This window comes from Martes martes, assembly GCF_963455335.1.
Source record: "Martes martes genome assembly, chromosome: 12".
Classification (NCBI taxonomy): Eukaryota; Metazoa; Chordata; class Mammalia; order Carnivora; family Mustelidae; genus Martes; species Martes martes.
The window spans coordinates 74,082,493-74,106,285 of record NC_137900.1 but is presented as its reverse complement, the minus strand read 5'-3'; the positions used below and the strand labels follow the sequence as shown (position 1 = coordinate 74,106,285).

General features: G+C 38.9%; 1 protein-coding gene across 7 annotated transcripts in view; it reads right to left on the bottom strand.

The window, feature by feature from the left end:
- MUSK (muscle associated receptor tyrosine kinase) overlaps positions 1-23,793 on the bottom strand; it is a gene marked incomplete at both ends in the record, with an annotated part of 92,230 nt that overhangs the window by 10,594 nt on the left and 57,843 nt on the right. For 4 of the 7 annotated variants that reach the window (XM_080820004.1, XM_080820005.1, XM_080820006.1 and 1 more), the window contains 4 exons: positions 47-222; positions 5,147-5,410; positions 12,246-12,252; positions 21,675-21,834. In XM_080820004.1, the coding sequence (XP_080676130.1) occupies positions 47-222; positions 5,147-5,410; positions 12,246-12,252; positions 21,675-21,834 (607 nt within the window). Of the gene's footprint in view, positions 1-46; positions 223-5,146; positions 5,411-12,245; positions 12,253-21,628; positions 21,835-23,793 lie in introns of all 7 variants that reach the window. The other 3 variants (XM_080820008.1, XM_080820009.1, XM_080820003.1) reach the window with 2 other exon arrangements.

Genomic DNA, 23,793 nt, shown 5'->3' with positions numbered 1-23,793 from the left:
TAATAGATTTGTCTTATGCTCTAAAGTCTTGAGAGAGCTCTGTTACCTAAATATGGCAGTCTGGTGCAGGCCGTGGGGTCCCAGTGCATGCTGGGAAGCTTGTAGCAATCTGGCATGGAGAGCGGGTGCATCCCAGATCTGTAGAGTCCTCTGTGAGTCTTTTCTTCCATTGCCTGCCATTCTTTTGCACAGAAGAGCTCCTTTACTGCCAGGCAGTATTCTCTAAAATATTTTATGGAGAACAAAACTTGATGAATCATAGCATGTTAAGGCCAAATTTGTGGCAGAGCCTAGATTCCGTATTTTTAAAACATCATCACTGTTCTTGCAAAAGTGTTTTTGAAAGGTTCCTTTTATTGTAAATAATTTGAGACTTTATGAAGGATAGCATATTATCCCTGAGATGAAACGCTGTCTTGTTTTGTTTTGAAAGTGTAATTAATGCTCCTGGGGGAAAAGAATTGTGAAGTTCAGAAGGTAACAGACGAGGAATCCCTAATATGCATTCTCTCAGATTCATGTGAAGATAAATACAAAGGGACAGAAACAAGGTACATAGAGTTTTAAAAACCTGCATAATAAAAGTCATAGGTCATTGTCAGTCAGTTTCAAGCCCGAGAGATTTTCCTGTTATCTCAGGGCTAATGGGCAGGGACTGAGGAGCACAGTTGGCACCTCTGCATATTTTATGCACCAAAAGGGAAGAGTATCACCTTCCTGTTGGGTTACTGAAGGGCATGTGAGTGAGAAGGAGGCAGTGTGAGTGAGGCAGCTAGGAGAAGCTGCCTCCTAGCCTGTGGCTGTGTGCACTTCCAACTGAGAAAGCCAGAGTAATTTAGTCTATTTAAATATAAAATGTTATGTTCATCCATGTGTTTTATTACAAGTGAAGAGGCTGAAGAAAGACTAGTTGGACTAATTAGAATTTTGTGCATGATATTTGTTTAAGCTTATCCTATAGAAAATAGGATAGATGACATAGAAAAAAACTGGTTAACTCCAAATTAAAATATTTGGGATTAAAAATAAAAGGAAACTAAAGAGTATTAAAGAAATTAGAGATAATAGCAGTGTTGCTCATTCAGAATCTAAAGGATTCAGAGAGGAGGAAATTATGTGTGTGTGTGTGTGTGTGTGTGTGTGTGTATGTATATGCATTGGGACATATATATGTCCCGATGGTGTCTTTTTAAAAATACTCATGCCTACACTGCCACTTTTCTGGGCAACCACCTGTCAGTATGGGCCAACTGAACATGTGTGGAATGAAAGGGCCGTGCATATGAACGTGATGGGATACAATGTGGTCATAAGAACAACAATGGGATTTAGAATTCTTGATGTATCTGTAATGGAAGGGAGAGCAGTGGAGCTTTCAAGGCTTCCGAGAACTTGAAGAACCAGAGGAATATTGCTTAGCTTGCTTCTTCTTATGCCTGGGTCTTACCCTTGGGTCATACAAACACAACTTTCTACATTCATACAGCACTGTTAGACTGTACAAAAATAATATGGGGCAGGTGAAAAAAATTCTGTGGTCCACATTATGTGGAGGAAGCAAATAACACTGGAAAGTTATTTTTTTATCTTAAGCAGAACACATGAGAAAAATTTTTGTTTGTTTTGCTTTGTTTTCATTGATGTGTATTAAGGACAACCTCTATAGAAGAGTTTTTCACAGGGAAAAAAATCAGGATGAAATGTAAAATAACTGAAAACTAAGTTAACTTGAACATAGTAGCAACTGAAGAAAGTAAAGACCATAAAGAAGTGAAAGGGACACCAAAAGACTTAAAATTGTCATTAAAAACCATAAAGAAATGGCACTGCAAGACATTGGACAAATAACAGGAAAACTTGACAAGTCTGAACTGAATTCAGACAGAAAAAAGGAAGAGTGAAAATATGTGAGGAAGAGCCGGCAAGAAATCCAACGTACAGATAATGTTTCCCCATAAGAAAACTAGAGTATGTAAGAAATAGAAAATACTCAAAGATATACTAAAAGAAAATATTTTTAGGACAAAAATGATGTAAACCTGTTAATTAAGGCACATTATCATTATTTTTGCATTATTGAAAGGAAAGAAAATAATGAAAAGAGAATTACTCCCAGATGAATTTTACAAATATTTTGAATTTAAAAGATGAAAAAATAATCCTCCCACCATTTGGCAAGAGAAAATATTCCCTCCAAAGGAACAAAATTCAGGATTGCCTTACATGTTCTTCATTACAGCACAGCCAAAAAACAATTAGAGTGTGTAAGATTTTCAGGAAAATTAAATGTAACACAAGACTTAAATAGAAACACACACACACTCATAAGATTATGGTAAAAAGTTTTTTTACATGTAATCTGAAAAAATACCTACTCCAGCTGAACAAGAGATGAATAAAAATAGAGAATTTAAGAAAAAGATTTTCTATGATATGAATGACAGTGAGCATCAGGGATAAGTAACAGATCTACACCAAGTGCTTGTATATATGATTATGTAATCAAGTGTAAAAGCTAAAAATAGTGGTCTAAAAATTGATCATTGGCAGATAAAACACAGTTGATAATACTAACCTGGTTTATAATTCCAGATAAAATTTTCAAAGACCAAGTGCGGAGTGTTCAGTAAAATTATGCTTAACTTAATTAGGCCTACCCTCAACACCCTATTTCTTTTTTAAATTAAAAAAAATTTTTTTTATAAACATATAATGTATTATTAGCTCCAGGGGTACAGGTCTATGAATCGCCAGGTTTACACACTTCACAGCACTCACCATAGCACATACCATCCCCAATGTCCATAACCCCACCACCTTCTCCCTCCACGCCCCCCCCCCCACCCCACAACCCTCAGTTTGTTTTGTGAGATTAAGAGTCTCTTATGGTTTGTCTCCCTCCCGATCCCATCTTGTTTCATTTATTCTTTTCCTACCCCCCAAACCCCTCACGTTGCCTCTCCACTTCCTCATATCAGGGAGATCATATGATAGTTGTCTTTCTCCGATTGACTTATTTTGCTAAGCATAATACCCTCTAGTTCTATCCACGTCATCGAAAATGGCAAGATTTCATTTCTTTTGATAACACCCTATTTTTAAAATCACAACTTTATCCGCCATCCTTGGCACCCTGATCTCCCTTAACCTGGTGCTCATTTTTTCTTTTCCCGTGATTCAAGGCACTTCCTAAGGTAATATATAAGTTACTTATTTATTGTGTCTCTTGCTCATTGTCTTCTCCTGCTAGAATGTAAGTCCCACAAACAAATGCCCTAGGATAGTGCTTAGAGACCAGTAGAAGCTCAATAAATATTTGTCAAAGAAATTCTTTGTCATTCATGGAGTGTTGGACAAAGTATTAAATTACTACTTATGATTAGAAAAGCATGAGCATATGTGGAATTTAAGAAATTAAACAGGTGAACATATGGGGGGGTGAAAATAGGGAAACAAATCATAAGACTCGTAAAGATCGAGAACAAACTGAAAAAAAAAAAGAAGAAAAGAAAACCATGAGTAATGGTTTTAAAGAATGCTTTTAAAAATCTCACAAGTTGGGGCGCCTGGGTGGTTCAGTGGGTTAAAGCCTCTGCTTTCAGCTCAGGTCATGATCCCAGGGTCCTGGGATCGAGCCCTGCATTGGGCTCTCTGCTCAGCAGGGAGCCTGCTTTCCTTCCTCTCTCTGCCTGCCTCTCTGCCTACTTGTGATCTCTGTCTGTCAAATAAATTAAAAAAAAAAAAATCTCACAAGTAACTAGAAATAATTAGAAATGCAAAATGATTGAAGACTTTTGAACCACTTGGAAGGATAAACAAAGGCTCTAAGGAAAGGAATTTTTTTAAAGTATGCTATAATCGACAAAGATTTAGGAGATGATTATGCTATCCTAATAAATTTGAAATCTCATTGAATGGGATTTTTTTTTAATTTAAAAAAAACAAAAAAGGTAAATTCTCAAAAAGAACGTGCGTGGCTCTTGCATGTAAGCTAGCCTAGGACATGTTGGAAAGTTACTCAATAAATTTATTTTGTGCTAGCATATAAAGATACAATTCAATTTTAATTCTGATTGTTCCCCATGCAAATATAATCATCTTGGATGAAGGAACAGCAAGTTATATTCATCTTACAACTTCTTCAAACCCTCAAAATTTGTAGTGAGTTGAGGAATAGAACATTCTATTTTAATGACCTCAAGGTGCTATGATTATTTCAATATTTAAATAGTTTCTGGTTTTATCAAAACAGAGGTGGAAATGTGCTGTGCTGGTAGTTTCATGTGTTTTCTTCTGAAGAAAACAGTGTCTATCCAGTTTCTAACATATACCATGAGGACGTTTTATCCTTTAATCCTCTCTGTTTTGCAGATGAGGAAACCGAAGGTTAGCCAAGATTACATGTATCTAGAAAGCAGTACAAACAGTACTTCACCTTTGTTCTACTTGGCTCAAAAGCCAGTTTGATTCCGGTCTTTCCTACATAAGAAGTAAATAAAGGCAAGATAATTCTATCAAACATGGATTTATGAATTTCCATGTTTAAAAAGTATGGGAGTTTTAAAGAAATAACTATTTATTAACCCCCCCACCATGAGAAGGAATGTTAATATTTAAATTAGAACATTGGGTGGAATGTGGTTTTTTTTTTTTTTTGGGTGGAATGTGTTTTAAGATAATACACATATTATAGAAAGTAATATTCTGAAGTGGTCACCAAGAGCTCATATTCATCAGCAAATAGTGGTGGAACATTTGAAATGGACCTTTCTTTTCCTTCTCTAGTGTAGCTTACTAATGAGGTCCATGTTTGTGGAGGTTTTTTTTTTTGTTTGTTTCACAGAAAGCTAGAACTACTTAGAAATATGATAATGTGAACAATAACAAGTAAAATAGAGTATTATACCTTTTATGACACTTTCTAGAAGTTCAGAGCCCTTGTATTTTAGGATGTCATCAGTGATTTACATGGCAGGAATATTGTCCAATTAATTACTTCCTATTTTGGATGAAAGCTACCTTTTCATAACATGGAACAGCTTTTTTTTTGAAAACTCTTCCAGTTTGCATTCAACAGAATCTTCCCACTTTTTTCTCTCTCTCTCTTTCTTTCTTTCTTTCTTTTTTTTTTTTTTTTAACTTTTACCTGCAAACGGGTATAGGAGTTGGTACTGCTCTGGGGTTGCAGCCTTGGAAGATGTGGTTGCACAGCAAAGCCTCAGCAGCTGGCCGGCAAAATGGGCTCACGGCTCTCAGTTCATTCCAGGCGGTGTGAACCAGCAGCTCTTGGGCCTCCTCAGGGTCTGCGTAGGAGTTGTTGAAGAAAACCAGAGCGTCTTTGGCCAGGACAGCATCACACACCTCCCCTCTGTACTGGGCGCAGTAGCCTTTGTTATCTTTCTGAAGTTTACTGAAAGAAGACATGAATGTTCTCCATCACATGCTATTCCTTAGCATTCAGTCTGGGTAGTTTATTATTATTTATTTTTTTATTTTTATTTTTTAAAATTTTTAAAAAAGATTTTATTTTTTTATTTGACAGAGAGGCAGGCAGAGAGAGAGGGGGAAGCAGGCTCCCTGCTCAGCAGAGAGCCCGATGCAGGGCTCGGTCCCTGGAATCATGACCTGAGCCGGAAGCAGAGGCTTTAACCCATTGTGCCACCCAGGTGCCCCTATTATTTTTTAAATTTCCACCTCTGCATCACATCAATAGAAGATTAAACTAATAACTTAACTGGATTGTTCTGTCTGAATACCGTCTCCCTTCCCAGCTATCATTCTGCCACCTCCAACTGCTCCAGAGGGTTATGATGAGGATCATATGTGATAATAGGTGTAGAAAGCTTTGGGAACTATCAAGGACTGAATAGATTTGGCTAGTTTTTTAATTTCACATTATAAATAGAATTTAATTACTCTTGGTTAAGGTACTTCCTATGCTTCTTACAAATGGAGCTGATTTCAGCAAGTAAAGTGCATCTAAAAAAACACACATCGTGACATTTAACAGATGATTGAGTGTAACAGTTGTGGTGACCCAGCTTTATGAACATAGTTTATGTATTGTGATAGTGAAGTCCCTGAACTTTATGGAACACATTCATCTTTGTGACACCTCCTGTACCCAGATTCTCTCACTCATACATCTTCCCAGCATTTCATTAAAGACTTAAAAAGAAAGTCATATAGAGAGGAGGAATTTGGGTTCAGGGTCTCAAAGGAGCTAAACAGATCTTCAGCTTTGCTCTTTCTTCATCACATGACTTCGGAAGAGTCATCTGGTCACTCAGAGCCCCAAGGGCCTAATCTGTTGAGTGATGTAAGCAATTACTCTGAACTCAGATCGTGTGTTAATGGGTAATATATGAGGAAAAAACTTAGATTGTTATAATGCTAGCACAAAAATAAGATTAAAAACTTCTCTGGCATAACAACTGAAGAGAATAAGAGGGAGAATGGAAAAATACTGCTGGTACTTTCTGCACATACCCACTGCCCCCTAATGGAATGCTTGCAATTATAATAATAACTCCTATGCTCACCCGACAAATATTTATTGAGCACTTGTTATGTGTATACACTGACATATTCTCAACATATTCTTGTGCTTTCCATCAGATATATACTGTTAACAATGACAAAAAACTAAGTTGTATTATCATTTGGATTTGTACAATTATTGAAATTCCACATTTCGTTATCTTTATACGAACGATTTTAAGGTAAGAGAATTAGATTGGAATTTGTGAGAAATTTTTAACTTGTTAAGAGACCCTGTTGGAATCTGAACAGTTGATAAGCTGAATTAGAAACCATGGCTGACCAGTGTTCAAAGCAAATTTATTAAATGGCATACAGCTCATTCAGGTAAAATGATGAACTTCCGAGAAACACCATACTTTGAAATTATGTTTCATACTATAGAATCTTCCTCTGATTCAGACTTGCCTTTTACTAATTAGCCAATGCAGATTTTATTACATTACTTGTAGTTTGTAATTCCTTTTAAAAATGAAGGCCTTGAATTAGAAACCAAAGCTGTCATGAAAACTTGGGCCAGGAAAGGTTCAGCAAAATCCCAGAGGAATAGCTTATGTCCCAGTCTCGTAGGGAAACCTGGTCTGTGATAACACTAAGAAAGTTCAAGAAAGGCAAGGATGCTGTACTTTAAGAAACCGAAGAATAATACCTAATAATCAGAAGTGCTTCAAACTGGTTTACTGAATTGTCTCACATACTAATATAATATCTTGGTATAAAGGGGGGATAGATAAAAGCAGGTGGGATTCTTTTCATTTAACACAAGAATTTTATCATGGAAAAGTTAAATATTCCCCAAGTACCTCTGAGCTGAGAATTGTTCATCCAGGTTCTGCTGTCATATGTTAACCACTGACTGACTCTGTCTTTATTTTTCCGTTAAGTATTTTTTAAATTAAAAAACATTCATGATTTTTCCTTTAGTTATACAAGCAAAAAAAAAAACACACAGAAAAGGTGCACAAAAGAAAAATTAATAAAAATAGCCTCAAAAATAAGGATTATTGACAATTAATAATCTTTCTCTCTCTGTGTATGTCTGCTGCCTTTCTTAATAAATGACCTAGAAAAATCTTTGGAACAACCTCCATTGGCCTGATAGTACTGAGTCCTCATTTATTTATTAGCTGTATAATGTAAAGGAAAAAAAAAAACAGACCAAAGAAAAGCAGAATAGGTTTTGAATAGAAATGAGATATTGGTTTATAATTTTGGTTCTTCTTTCTGCCAGCTTGTGAAGAAGTAACCTTTTCTGAGAAGTGAAAACCCTTTGCATGCTGGGAAAAGACATAAAATATAAAGAATATGGTTCTTATTAATTTTCTGTGCCTCTGTGATGTTCCTAGGAGCATTAAAGACTTAGCTTTGGAAGTGTATCCATGCTAAGATCAGCTCTACGAGATAAAGGATATACATATGTATTACATATACACACATGCATAACATATATATATGCATATACATGTACATATATAGAGACTGCCCAGTTACACTTTCAGAGTTTAAACAACTCCCTTTTCCTTTTCCTCTCCTCTTTGGTAGAGTCATAAACCTCTAATTTTTTATAGTATCCTATTTCAGAGGCAAGACATGGAGGTGTATGGGGCCATGGTCCCTCATCTCCCTAACCCTGTCGCTTAAAAAAATTTAAAAGAAGCTCACAGCAAAAACTGGGGGACAAGATGAATGCAAAGAATTTCCACTGGTGTCCTCTGCTATCTTTTGCAGGTGAACTGTCCAACTGCGGTTGGGTTCCTCTGCTCACATCTCTTGGAACTGCCAGTGGAGTAGCACCAGAAGCAGCTGGTCCTGTTGGTCCTTCGAACAGTGGGGCAGAGGTCACGGGGATCTATTCACAGAATGCTGGTTATTTTGGAATGGGCTGCCAGACAGGCTCCAAAAATGCTCATTCATGTTGCACATGGAGCCAGCCCCTCTCTGGCCTCCTGACGAATGAAACCTGGCTGACTTCCCTTTCTGTAAAGTGTTTCTTTTTAGCGGCAATGACGGATATATGATCTCAAGTCCTGCCTTTAACTTAGACTGCTCTCCTTGGTCAAATTGAATATTTAAAGGATTCTCCCTACACTTTTTACTCTTAACTTCTCTCTGCTTCGACAGGTGTGAACCACATCCAGTAGGGCATTTTTCTGTGTGATCTCGCAGTTTCTAAGAGGGAGACCTCTATTTCCTTTGAACACATAGTACTTTGTCCAGGGGCGTATCCAGACAGCCAGCTGGGGTGGTTTGGGTTAAAGCAATCCCATGTGTCCCGTGGAAACTCGCACGGGTTTTCCCGCCCTCCTTAGTGGTGGCACACAAGAGAGCTCTACCTGTCTCCTGGCACAGTACTTCTTCTTTACCCACGGTTTTGCTTTCCCTGGTTTCAGTCGCCCTCGGTCAACCACAGTCCAGAGGCAGATGCTCTCCTCCCGACACACCGTGGGAAGGTCACAGGTAGCCTCCCACTGTGTCATAACACCTGCGACTCACCTCACTTCGTCTCATCTCATAAGCATGTTCTTATCTCGCATCATCACAAGAGGGGTGAGTACAGTACGATATTTTGAGAGACCACAACTTTTATTACAGTATATCGTTATACTAGTTCTACAGTATTATTACTGCTGTTAATCTCTTCCTATGCCTAATTTATAAATTAAACTTTATCAGAGGTATATACAGGAAAGAAGCCACAGTATTTGTAGAGTTCAGTACTGTCCATGGTTTCAGGCATCCACTGCGGGTCTTGGAACATATCACCCGTGGATAAGGGATAACTACTCTAGAGGTAGATCTTTCCTTATAGAGCAACTGCCTACAGCAACTGTGCTTCCCCGATAAGTGTGATGGCGGCGTTCTACACCACTTCCAATCCACAAAGCAAACGGGGATTGCTTTTATTCTTTCCATACCTACTGTCTTTGTATCTGATTCATTGTCTAAGTCAGAGGTCAGCAAATGCAAGCCACAGGTCAAATTCTGCCCTCTGCCTGTCTTTATACTGCCTGTGAGCTAAGAATGGTGTTCACATTTTTAAGCGATTGAAAAAAATCAGAAGTGGAAATTGTATGACATTCAGATTTCCGTGTCCATAAGTAACATTTTCTTAGAACAGAGCCACATTCAGCCATTTCTGAACTGTCTGTGGCTGCTTTTGCTCCGTAGTAGCAGAGCTGAGCAGATCCAACAGAGCCTGCATGTTCACAGAGCCAAATATATTTAATATCCGGCCCTTTGCAGAAAAAGGGCTTGCCAACCCCTGCTCTAAGGCATAGATCAAATGTCATTTTTCTGAAATACCAAACCCAGTGTCCTCAAGGACTTGGTTTCCTCTGTGAAACACCTCTTGTAGTTCTTCTAAAATTAGTACCGAGTTTTCGTGTAAAATAAAGATGCAAAAAATGATGTAAAGAAGAAAGCATTTCTAAGTTTAAAAAATTTGAAAATTATATTAGCCAAATATATAAACACTGTATATATTTTATATATTTGTACATCAGTTATAATCAGTATATATGTAAGTATAATATATACAGTGTTATATATAATACATAGTATATTTGAATTTTTCTGTAAATGTATTTTTGCATCCTGCATTTTATTTAGCATGATTATAATAAGCATTAATAATATAAGAATTAATACAATTAAACATTTGCTTGTGCTATTATATTTTTCAAAAACATGGTTTTTAATCTCACCAATTTCCCTTAATGGTAGATACCGACATTGCTTATAAATTTCATTAATAAATATAGTGTTGTTTTCAATTTTGTTTTGTTCATACACTTACTTCCTTAATATAGATTACTAAAACTGGATTTATCCAATCAACAGATACAGCCATCTAAGGCTCCTGATAAAAACTGCCAAATGCTCTTTAGAAAGGTTATAGCAGTTTTCTCTCTACCAGCGGTTTAAGATTGCCCGTGTTATCACAAGTGAAAAACAGTATGGAATTTTAAAAATTTTATTGATACTAATAGGTTTTTGGTTTTTCATTTGCATTTACTTTGATTTGAATGATCTATTTCTGTCCTGGAGTCCTTGGAATTTGTCCATGCTTCCATTATTATGTTTTGTGTGTGTGCGCGTACATGTGCACCTAGTCAAAAATAAATTACTTGGGGGCAGCGAATACATACAACTTGTTTTGTTTTTCCGCTTTCCAGTATAGTGCCAGAAATAGAGTAAGTGGTTTAAAAATGCATTGGAAGGACAGGAGTGCTGAATGGCATGTAAAGGAAAGATGGCATCTCTTTTCTTGTCAGCCTGCATTTTAATTTAACTTTTACCACATTCATATTGTATATCTGTTCAGAAGATATTCAGTTTCACTGTACAGTCCTTGAGGATAGTACTGTCTCTTAGAACTGTGATAAGTGGGGTGTGTGGGTGGCTCAGTCAATTAAGTGTCTGCCTTCAGCTTAGGTCATGATCCCAGGGTCCTGGGATCAAGTCCCGCATCGGGCTCCCTGCTCAGTGGGAATTCTGATTTTTTCCTCTACCCCCTCCCCAAAGCTTGTGATCGATCACTGTCTCTCAAATAAATAAACAAAATCTTAACTGTGATAAGTGAATGAATGCATCAAAGCTACATGAATTGGCACAAGATCAAGAACTAACCAAATTTTCTTATGCAATGGATTATTTTATTCCATGGAATTAGAATCAGTGGTTGGAGTTCTAGGTGCTGCTCAGTTACTGTGCTATCTGGGTTAGTATAGTAGTTATCAAATCTAAGTTCTTGAGTCTGTGTACCCGAGCTCAGATTGAGAGTTTATAGTTTGTGGTCTATCTAGTGCATCACGTTCCTCATATGAAAGAATAGGGATGATAATAGGTCTTGCCCCATAAAATCACTGAAATATTAATATGAGAAAAGTGGTGATTATAAATGTACCACAAACTTAGCTGCTGTTATCATTGTTACAATTACTGATTGATCATTCTGAATCTCCGTTTCGTTACTTACAAGATTAGATAAAAACAATCATAATGCTTCATAGAGTTTTTAGGAAAGTCAGTTTTACTGAAAACAAAACACTGTACATTGCAAAATGTTATATTACAAGGTGACACTTTCTTATCTACAAGATAAAGCTATGAGGGTGAATTGGGGAGTCTGTTCTGGGTTCAGTTTCCAAGCCTATCATTTACCGTTTGTGTAAGTTGCTGGAACTCTCCATTTCTTTCTTTCTTTTTTTTTTTTTTTTTTTATTTGACAGACAGAGATCACAAGTAGGCAGAGAGGCAGGCAGAGAGGGAGAGGGGGAAGCAGGCTCCCCGCTGAGCAGAGAGCCCGATGTGGGGCTCAATCCCAGGACCCTGAGATCATGACCCGAGCTGAAGGCAGAGGCTTTAACCCACTGAGCCACCCAGGGGCCCCTGGAACTCTCCATTTCAAAGAAACTCTCTGTTTCTTTTCTGTACAATAGGGATAATAATAGTACCTGTTCCCTATAGATGTCCTGAGGATAAATTAAATAATGCATGTAAAGCTCTTGTTTAGCAGTGTCTGATACACAGTAAGTATTTAATAGATGTGACTTATCTTCATCTTCATTATCATTGCACAAGAGTATTAAAAGGATTAGAAATTAGAAAGTTCCTGAAAGATCACTGTACTCAGCAAATAGCAATAAAGGGCAGGTCAAACAAAAACACCACAACAAAACATGGATGTCACAATGCTATCTTACCTCCATTCTATGAACAGGAAAGGAAGTTCCCACCGGAAATCATATTAAAGGGGAAAAGAAACAAAAGTTAGTACATTTGAATCTTAAGATTTGCAAGAGATAGCTTTGATACTTCTAATGCCTATTTCTGGAAAGTTCTCTTTGATTAGGAAGCCAGACATTGCATTAACAGTCAGATTTGGAGGAGATTAATAAGAGAAAACTGAGAGTCTCTGGGAACTGTGTTCTTTTCAGGCTGGGTCCACCACTGGCATCATCAGCCTAGGCAGTGTCAGAGCTCCCAGTTCCCCTCCACTGGCTACCAAGAGACTTCATATCGTGGAAACAGCCTAAAGATGAGAAACCAGCCTATAGAAAGCACTTACAGGACCCAAGCTGCTAGACAGTTCTGCCACTGTGCAGAAAGGAAAGATGAAAGGAGACATCAGGAAATTCTTCTAGAGAAAATGGAAAAGCCAGTAAAACTCTGGCTGTCTTCTGACACATGCAGTGACTTTAACGTGGGAAAGCTGCTTGATTGTAAATTGGGGAGGGTTTGTGTTATGGTGAGGGGGGAAAAAAGAGAATGCTTGCTTCTTCCGCCTCCCTGCAAAACAGCTGAGAGCGATTAGAATGGCTACTGGCTGTTACGCATTTATTCTTTTCCCTTTCATTTCAAACAAAAACAAACACCTTTAATTAATTTGAAACCAGATAAAGCCACCGTGAAACACCCGTGGTCAGCGTCTGTTCTGTTGGTCAGAGCACTCTTCCCTATCCGGCTGAAGCACTGGGTGGTAAAGCTGGTCATGTGCTGAGGCCTCTCCACGTGTCTCCTAACCGGGAAGAGCATGTGGGGGGGCGAAGGGGGGGTGGTGACGCGGAGTACGACTCTCAGGCAGGAGAGAGTCCGTGGAACGGGGTAGTACATTTCAATTAGCTATATCGATGGTGAAAATATAATTCAAACTTCTATTGGTTTTTTGTTTTTTTTGTTTTTTTTTTTGGTAGTAGTGTGAACTATCAATGCTCATAGAGTATATAATTATGTGGCCCATTGGAGGGGTGGGGAACACCAATACTACTACATCAGACCCCTCCCTATGCCCATTTTTGGTTATGTTCCATGTATTCCTTTGAGTTTTAAATTCAGTGACTGGAAGCCCCAGATCCTGAGGTCAGTTCAGAGAAGGAGCACTGCAGATAGAAGGGATGGGAGTGTTGGTGGAGGGAGGGGTGACATGTTGGAATACAGACTCATTCCTGTACTCTCAGACTGGATAGGTATAGATGGAACGCTGAACCTCGGTCTTCCAGGAAGGACCTATTAATGCCACTGAGCTTGGGAAATACAAACTTTGCCTCTACTGAATCCCTTTGTCTTGTCTTTTCTTTCTTTCTTCCTTTCTTTTCTTTTCTTTTTTTTTTTTTTGCCAGCTTTCCTGAGATACGACGTTGTGTAAGTTTAAGGTATACACTTATATACACTTATATAATGCAAAATGATAATTGCCTTAGCATTAGCTAACAACTCCATCATGTCTCATAATTATCATTTCTTTTTTGTGGTTGAGAACATTGAAGATCTATTCTCATAGGAACTTTCAAATATATAATACAGCCATATTAACTATAATTATCATATGGACAAAGATTCCCAGAATTTATTCATCTTATAACTGGAGGTTAGAACTCTTTGACCAACATCTCTCCATTTCCCCCACTGCTCAGCACAGGGTAACTACCACTGTACTCTGTATTTCTATTTGTTAGACTTCTTCAAATTCCACACATAAGTGATATCATACGTATCTGTCTTCCCTCTGATTTATTTCACTTACCATAATGCCCTCAAGTTTAATCCATATCCCAAATGGCCAGATTTCCTTCTTTATCATTGTTGAGTAGTGTCACATTATATGTATATATGTATATGAGACACTGTAAGATACACAATGTGGTATTTTATATATATCACATCTTCTTTATCAGTTTGTTTGTTGACAGAAGCTTAGGTTGTTTCCATATCTTGTAACTAGTATCTACTCTTTCTGTATATTATGAATAATGCTGCAACAAATGTAAGGGTGCAGATACCTCTTCGATATCCTGTTTTCATTTCCTTTGGATAAATATCCAGAAGTAGAATTGCTGGATCATATGGCTCTTCTACTTTTAATTTCTTAAGGATCTTCCATTCTGTTTTCCATAGTGGCTGAACCAATTTACATTCCCACCAACGGTGCGCAAGGGTTTCCTTTTCTCCGCATCCTTGCCAACGCTTACTAACTCATATCTTTTTTTTTTTTTGATAGTCATCCAAACAGTTATAAGGTAATATCTCAATGTGATTTTGATTTGCGTTTCCCTGATGATTAGTGAGGTTGAGCACCTTTTCACGTCCTGTTGGCCATCTGTATGCCTTCTTTAGAAAAATGTCTGTTCAGATCCTCTGCTCATTCCAAAAAAAAAAAAATTGGATTGTCTTTTTGCTATTGAGTTGTATGAGCTGTTTATATATTTTATATTAATCCCTTCTCAGATATGCATTTGAGAATATTTTCTCCCATTTCATAGGAAACCTTTTCATTTTGTGTATGGTTTCCTTTGCTGTGCAGTAGCTTTTTAGTTTAATGTAATCCCATTTGTTTGTTTTTGTTGTTGTGGTTTGTGCTCTTGGTGCATATCCAAAAAATCTTCACAAAGACTGATATCAAGCTTATTGCTTATGTTTTCTTCTAGGAGTTTTATGGTTTCAGGTCTTATGTTTAGGATTTTAATCAATTTTGACTTGTTTTTTCTGTATGGTGTAAGATAGGAGGAGTCCAGTTCCATTCTTTTGTATGGTTACCCCGTTTTCCCAGGACCATTTATTGAAAAGATTGTTTTTTCCCCATTGTGTATCCTTGGTTTCTTTGCTGTAAATTAATTGACCATATATGTGTGAGTTTAGTTTTGGGCTCTTGATTCAGTTCCATTGGTCTGTGAGTCTGTTTTTATGACAATTTTGTACTTTGTAGTATGGTTTAAAGTCAGGAAGTGTGATATCTCCAACGTTGTTCTTCATCCTCAGGATGGCTTTGGTTGTTCACAATCTTTTGTGGTCCCATACGAACTTTAGGATTGTTTGTTCTATTTCTGTGAAAAATGCCATGGGAATATTGATAGGTATTGCTTTGAATCTGTAGCTTGCTTTGAGTGATGTGGGAATTTTAACAATACTAATTCTGATCCATGAAACAGGATATCTTTTCATTTATTTGTGTCTTCAATTTCTTCCATAAAATCTTTTAGTTTTCAACATAATAGATCTTTTACCTTCTCAGTGAAACTTATTCCTAAGTATTTTATTGTTTTTGATGCTATTATAAATGGGATAGTTTTTTAAAATTTCTTTCTCCGATGTTTTGTTGTTAGTGTATAAAAACACAACTGATTTCTGTGTGTTGATTTTCTATGCTGCAACTTTACTGGATTTGTTGATTAGTTCTGATTTTTTTTTTTTTTTTTAGAATCTTGAGGATTTTCTATATATAAGATCATATCATCTGCAAACAGACAATTTTACTTCTTTCTTTTCAGTTTGGATGCCTTTTATTTCTTTTTATTGCCTAATTGCTCTGGCCGGGACTTCCTGTACTATGTTGAATAGGAGTGGTAAGAGTAGGCACCCTTGTCTTGTTCCTGATCTTAAAGGAAAAGTTTCCAACCTTTTACTATTGAGTATGATGTGGGCTGTGGGTTTGTCATATGTGGCCTTTATTGTGTTGAGGAATATTCCTTCTCTCCCCAGTTTGTTGAGCATTTTTTTCATGAAAAGACATTGCATTTTTTCAAATGCTTTTGTGCTGCTATTGAGATGATCACATGATTTTTCATCTTTTATTCTGTTAATGTGGTGTATCACGTTTATTTATTTGTGCATGTTGAACCGTCCTTGCATCCCAGAGATCAATCCCACTTGATCATGATAAATGCTCTTTTTTAATGTGGTGTTGAATTTGGTTTGCTAATATTTTCTTGAGAATTTTTACATCTATATTCATCAGGGAAAGTGGTCTGTAGTTTTCTTTTCTTGTAATATCCTTATCTGCCTTTGGAATTGGGGTAATGCTGGCCTCATAAAATGAGTTTGAGAGTATTACCCCTATTCAGTTTTTGGAAGAGGATGAGAAGAATTGGTGTTAATTCTTCTTTTAAATGTTTGGTAGAATTAGTACCGGTGCCTCTTTTGGTGCCATCTGGCTCTTCCAGAATTATGCTCATTACAGGCATCATATACTGTCTTGTTGGTCTCTGTCACAGAGCCAAGGGTTCTAATGACAAAGAGAAGGCACCTAGCCAAATACCCAGTATCCTGGTGATTTTAAATTGCAACTTGAGCCTTTCAGGGTTGTGGCTGGAAGGAAATGCAACTTCCTGGTTCATAGGGAGAGGTTCCAAAATTTTCCTGACTCCTTTTGATGACTAACAGCAAATGTAAATGAGTCAGAAAAGTATATCACATTTCTCAAACAGTGCATGAGGATTTGGGCCTGCACATGGAAGAGTTTGGGGAAAATGAAGGCTGATCTTTATTTTTTGTTTTCCTTAAAACACTAGAAATATCATTAGACATAATCCTAAGCGCTAGACCAGATTTTTCCATTTCCAGTTTTCCTGCTGGGATGAGTAAATAAACAGATGGAGTAAAAGCTTCAAAGTGAAACACAGAGAATGTGACAAAGGAGGCTGTTGACTACAGAACACTAGGGGAGGATGGGGACGGCTGAAATGAGAGAAGGGAGAGTTTGGGGTCAGGAAGCATTCCCAGAATGTCAAGAGCACCATGTCTGACTCAAAACTCTGGACTTCTGAGGCCATCAGAGGCCAGAGAAGAGAGGGGCTGAAAGGAGGAATGGAGAAAACAGATGCCATATCCAAGCTCTGGGAGGTCTGGGGAGCATAAGCTCGTGCTTCTTTACAATGATTCTGAATTAAGTGGCTCCATGGATCTTGTTTTCACCAGTGTGGCCTCACTTTCCTAGAATATTGCCTCAGGGAGCCCCTTAGGGTGAGGAGGCAATTTCCTTATTGATGGCACTGGGAGCGTTGTGAGGCATCTAGCAGATGTAATGGAAAAGAATGGGTCAGGAAGAAGAAGAGAAAATGGCAGATGTCTCCTGGTGTTCGGAAGTCTTACTCCACTGCACTCATGAGACACCCTCATTAGATCTGCCTGGGGAAATTTTTAGGAAATGTAGGGGAGCTTCAGGCCTCATAGTCCATGAGATCCAAAAGGAAAAACTGATCAGGGGATGAACAAAAGGATCTTGTAGCTTTTTATGAATTAGCTCCTTAAGGGAGTCTCTCTTCATTCATCTGAGTAACATTTTTTTTTCCATGTGCAGAGGGATTCACATTTATTGGTTCACATACATCACCGAACACTTGTTAAATAGGCATTGCCAGGCCCATTAGCTAAAGTCAAGTCATTGCTGGTTCCAGCCTACCTGACCATTGCCCTTACTGAGGTTACTACTCCTCATCTGTGCGGCAGGAAATTCCAAGTCCTCTCTCCTGCTGTATACCAGTCCATGAATTGCTTCTACCGTTTTTTTCCCCCATGCAAACACTAGTACTGTTCTCCCCCAAGCTACCATTGCTGATGCCCTCCATCTTCACTCTGGTCTTTTCTCAGCATTGATGCCTAAGACCACTTCTCCCTTCATCTTGAGGCACTGCCTTTCTATGCTGCTTGCCATAACTTAAGGTTCTTTTGACCACCAGAAGATACTGTTACTCTTTTAGCATTACTGCCTTCTCTGTTGGTATATTCCATTTATTAATGGCATTGGATTGGGCTCTCATCAGGTATATTCCATTTATTAATGGTGTTGGATCAGCCAGGTCAGGGGTGAAGGGGTGATGCTGCTGTATCCAGTACAGTGGCAGTAATGCTCTGTAATCATTTCAGCATCTTAAAGATCATGTCCATGCAGTGAATCTGCCTTGGTGTGATGTAGATATATCTGTTAAATTAGATTCTCCTTTATTGCCATAGCACTGCCTTCATGCTCATCTTTGTACTTATGATGGTAGCCCCTGAAGTTGCTACGATAAAGGGGGAGTCTCTCCAGCTTGGTATGTTGTGGAGAGGAGGAAGGTAGAGGAATTAAGAATTTGGATACAGGGCCCCTGGGTGGCTCAGTGAGTTAAGCCTCTGCCTTTGGCTCAGGTCATGATCTCAGGGTCCTGGGATCGGGTCCCACATCGGGCTCTTTGCTTAGTGGGGAGCCTGCTTCCTCCTCTCTCTCTCTCTGCATGCCTCTCTGCCTACTTGTAATCTCTCTCTGTCAAATAAATAAATAAAATCTTAAAAAAAAAGAATTTGGATACATTTTATAGATTGCTTTCTCTGAACCAAAATCCTATAGGAGAGTTATAAATTAAGGAAAAAGCTGAAGCAGAGAGACTTTCCCCTACTTCTTATTTGATCTCTAGAAGCAGGGAACCTTATAGACATCCCTTACTGTGACATGGGATGGCCACATTAGTCTAAAAATGGTAGCATGACATGATTGGGTAAACAGCAGAACTGGGTCAATAGGGATGAATCTCTCCTGGATTTTGTATAACAAATGAATTATCCATGCATGAAAGTGATCCAGAAGTTACTTCAGGCCCCATGAGGGATAAGGAAGGAGCTGAATTTGATTTCAGCAGGCATGCCTTTGCAGGGAGAGACAGGGTGACCGAGTCACAGAGGTTGCAAAGTAGACTCTAGAGAGGGCCTTGATGAAGGATGTGACAGAGATGGAGAGGACTGTGCTGTTACAGGAGGAGCCTCAAAGGTGCTGAGCCAGCCAGGGGTGTCCTCTGGGTCCTAACAAAGCCAAGAGTTGAGATCACAAGTTCTCCAGCTGTAGACTTCGCCAGAGGATGGGGTAGGGGTTTGTTCCAGAGGTCACCACTGCAGGTTTCCAAGTCCCCTTTCTCCTGCCATCTAGGGGAGAGGGGAGGAAGGGGAAGAAGAGCCCTGGCAGGGAATCAATATGTGAGTAACTGAATAATTACCTAAAATGAAATGCTCTTAAGATTCGCAACATTAATTTTTCTCTTCCACCCTGAGGAGTTGTAGGTTAAACTAGATTAAATCAGTTTATTTTCTTGGATATGAGTGTTCACATGTAAATGTTTCTCTCTCTCTTTCTCTACACACACACATTACATAAGTAGATGGATGGAGGGATGGATAGATACTGCAAAAAGGTATTTATTTATTTAACATTGGTTCCTGATCAAATAATCAAATAAAACATAAGATAGTGAGACTAGAATAATTCCAGGTTATTCAAAGGCATTAAAAATTTAATTTTTTTCATCTCCTGGACCTCCTCATGTTCTTGTTATTTTATTTTGTTTCATCTATTATTATTTGTCCTAGACACCTTCCTCAAACTCTCACATCTGGTACACGGCTACATTCTAGCATATTCAAATCCTATCCTTTTTTTTTTTTTTTTTTAAGACAGAGGTGAGGGGTGGGGCAGAGGGAGGAGGAAGAGAGAGACTCTTTAAGCAGGTTCCACACCCGGTGCGGAGCCTGACACGGTGCTTGAACCCACAACCCTAAGATCATGGCCTGAGCCAAAATCAAGAGTTGGACACTTAATCAACGGAGCCACCCAGGTACCTCTCAAGTGCTATCGTTTCTACCCTGATGGGTCTCCTAAATCTCTCCTCTTCTCTCTGCACTAATACTAAAGTTGTTGTTCAGACCTTCATTACTTTTCTAGACTCCTGGAATAGCCTCCTGACTGCATGCTGTGCCTCCCAGTCTTTTACACCCAACATCTGTTAATTTGATAATAGATATATCTGAGTGTATCAGTTGTCTCCTCTAAAATAATTAGATGACTTTCCACCGATTGAAGAATACATCCAACTTACTCAGGCTGTTCACCTGACCAGAGCCCACATTTCAAACCTTTCTTCCCGTTCTCTGTCTCACTTCCAGTCTCCATCATGCTCTGAGCTTGCTAGCCAACTGTTTTCTTTGTCTGTGCTTCTGCAGTAGAACATAGTCCGTGCCATAATGTATATGGCTGGCTGACCTCCTTTCTATATTGAGAGCCCCTGGAAGGTAGGGACTCCATTGCTAACTATCCCATTTGTTACTTAAGTTTGCATCCTTTATTCTACCCAATGATGGCTTGAATCTAGTATTTAATAAATGCATGCAAAAGTATTTTATCATCAAGGTGCTATGTAAACAATAATTGTTTTATTATTTGTTCAGTTGAGTTGAATTCACTGTTAGAATTCTCAACCATTCTCTAGGAGAAGTGATTTCCCATCAGTGGAAATTCTAGAATAATTGATATTATATCTCAAGGTACTAAAAGCAGATATATCTCTGGAGAAGAAGGCAGAAGGGATCCTTGGTCTTAGAATCTTCTCCTTCCTTCATAGGCATGAGTTAGAAGGCCAGCCTTGTCCAGTGTTCCATATATATATATATATATATATATATATATATATATATATGTATATATCTGTGGTCTCTATTCAATCTCATATTAAAGTCACAAACATTACGAGGAATTTCCCCATCATGGAAGATCAAAGAAGTGGCATGGTATTAAGACATAGCGGGGATCTGGGGAGCTGGCCCTGGGCACAGTTTCTACCAGTGCTTGCCTCACATGTGAGGCCAAGCAACTCTGCTGACCCTTGGGCAGGAGACACATTATGAGTGTAACATGCCTGGTATTTCCTGATACAGGGATTATTTCCATCTCTAGGAATTCCACAAATGTTCTCAGAAGGCTTTGGGGCATTTACATTTTAAAAATAAACCTTTATAACTCAACACAAATATCCTAGAAATCTGTATGTCAGCTCTTTTCCTTGAAAACACCTGTAAGTCCTGCTATCACTTTCCTGAAACAGGAAAGGGAAAGACCACAAAGTAGATCAAATACTCCTAAGTAAAAAAGCCCTCAAGAAAAAGCCTTGCAGAAATTGGCACAACCATGTGAAGTATCTGCCAGGTTACTCTTTGAGAGCTTGGTTAGTGTGATTAGCCCCATGAAAGAAAAGAGAGGGGAGGAGGAAAGAGAGAGAGGAAAGAAAGGAAAGAAAGAAATGAGAAAACATAAAAAAAAGGAGGAAAGGAAGGAGGAAGGTAAAAAGAGGATGAAAGAGAGGGGGAGAAAAGAAATAGAGAGAAATGAACTTCTGGAACCTGCTGCCCATCATGTGGACAGGTATTGGAGGATTTTGTTTTTGGGGCAATAAATCGCCTAAGATCAATTATGTAGATCAACCTCTGGAATGTCCCCAAGGAGGAAGAAATCACCCAAAGGGGGCTGGAGTAAAAATAAAGATTTCCCTCCAAATGAGATGTGGGATAGTGCCACCTCTCCCTTCTCCTGGAGCAATTGCGATTGTGGAAATCCATCCTACCTGCTATGCTGATGGTGGCTGCAGCCTTTGCGGTGCTGAATTTCTCTCCATGCTTATTGGTAGCTATGCATGTGAAGAGTCCTGGCTTAGTGATAAACAGCTGCAGTCTTGAGTCAATCACTCGGTCTTTCACACTTTCTTGAATGGACCCAGAAGAAACCTGGTGGAGTCAAGGAGAAAAAAAATGGGTAGAATTAGGTCACGGTTTTCCTAATATGCTGCATCAGTTGACTCAAAAGAGAAAGTACCAAAATGATGATCAAAGGGCACATGGTAGATTACAAAAATAGCCAAAGCCGTTTTCTTCCCTGTGCCCATGACCTTGCAATATAGCTTTGTAGCTCTTACCCCAAGACGTAGCATCTCTCTGTGTGCTTTGAATCTAAACTGGCCTTGTACTTGTTTTAGAAAATCAGAAACAGACTTGTAAAAGTCTTGCACATTGTGGCTTACTTTCTTGTTGCTCTTGGAACCTGTGGCCTCCTGTGACCAACCCAGAGCTAGCCCAGTAGAGGGGGAGGAACACATGGCCCAGTTAGCCTCATTGCCCCAGCTGGGAGCCAAGAACAACCACCAGATACACAAGTGAGGCCATTCTAGATCGCCTAGTCCCCGGTCAGTGTGCCGGTCACAGGAACTAGATCAGCCAAGATCACGAAATCATGGTCCAAATCAGCAAAACCACCCAGACAACCCACAGACTTGTGAGCATTAAGAAATGGTTAACTCATGTTCAGTTCCCCACAAATGCACACCAGATGGATGGACGGTTATGAAGAAAAATGGTTGTAAAGCCAATTCTGTTTCCGAGGCATGACATATGTCATGCCATACCATTTAAATCAGAAAATCAAATGTCCTTAAAGAGCCAGGATATCAATGCAATATTAGCACCCAACTGGCGGGTCAATATATGTAAGTGGTTGTTAGTCACCATCCTTTCAGCTCTGGGGGAAAGACAGCTGCCCAGCACTTTCTGTGAGGTTGCAGAGTTAGAATTCCTACTCTAGTTACAATAATTATTTAAGTGTCACTGTATGAGGAGAAAATGCCAGTTTGAGGGAAATTTGAATGGAATGACTAAGGAATCAGGCCATGATTCACCTTGACCTTATCTCAGAGGGGTGGCCTTGAAAGATCTCTCTGTCCCATGGTAGGGAACGAGGCTGGAAATAAGCAATTTGGAGCCAGTGATTTTGCTCTTTTGCCTGTTTTCACAGTTAGACTAACAAGGGGAGGGGAAGCCCTGTGGTGAAACCAGCTTGCTTCTTTCTGCTGCCAGGTGGCTGGCTGGTCTTGGATCCAAGCACTCTCTGTAGTGATTAAGCATGAAGTTCTTCCAGTGAGCTTCTTTGCCTTTTTATTCCTTCTCTGCACTACTGGTTTCAATCCTTATGACAAAAACTTCATGTGAGCATCAGTTTAAGTCAGATGAATATTATGGTGGTTTCCCTAGATAAACAGCCTGGACTTCGTGAGCAATTGACAAGGCAGAGAGAAAAATTTCTTTAAGAGACATACTCTCAGTTGGGAGTTCAGATAGGATTCGTCATTATCGTATTTATCAGAAGCACAACCTGTTATGGATTTGAATCTCCAAGTTAGCTAGAAAAGACAGAACAATTGGAAATACAATTTTGGTTTCTCTCGAATTTTAGCAACCGAGCAACAAAGGAGAAAAATCTAAAGGCCTCAAACCTCTGTGCTCAGTCAACACGCTTTATGCTATTGGTATATCTCATTTATAAATATAATCCCTTTCCAGTTCATAGAAGTGAAATCTGTAGAACAATTACCTTCCCCTTTTGCAAGGTTAATCCCTCCTTCAGGAAGTAGGTCAGCATAATGCCTAGGACACAATTGGGGAATGAGTCATCCCCAAGGTTGACGAAACCAGCACTATTTTCATGTTCATACCTAAGAAAGTCATTCCTACACTCCTCCTCAAGGTCACTGAGACACTCTTAGTAGGGAAGAGGAGGAGTTTTAAACCGGCTGACCTCTCTTCTCCTAGACTCCATCGAGCTATTGAAATTGTTCAGCAAAGAGACCAGCAAGTGACAAGGCTCACTGCTCGATTATGATGTGGCTCCTAGATGCTTTTCCTCCTGTTTCCAGA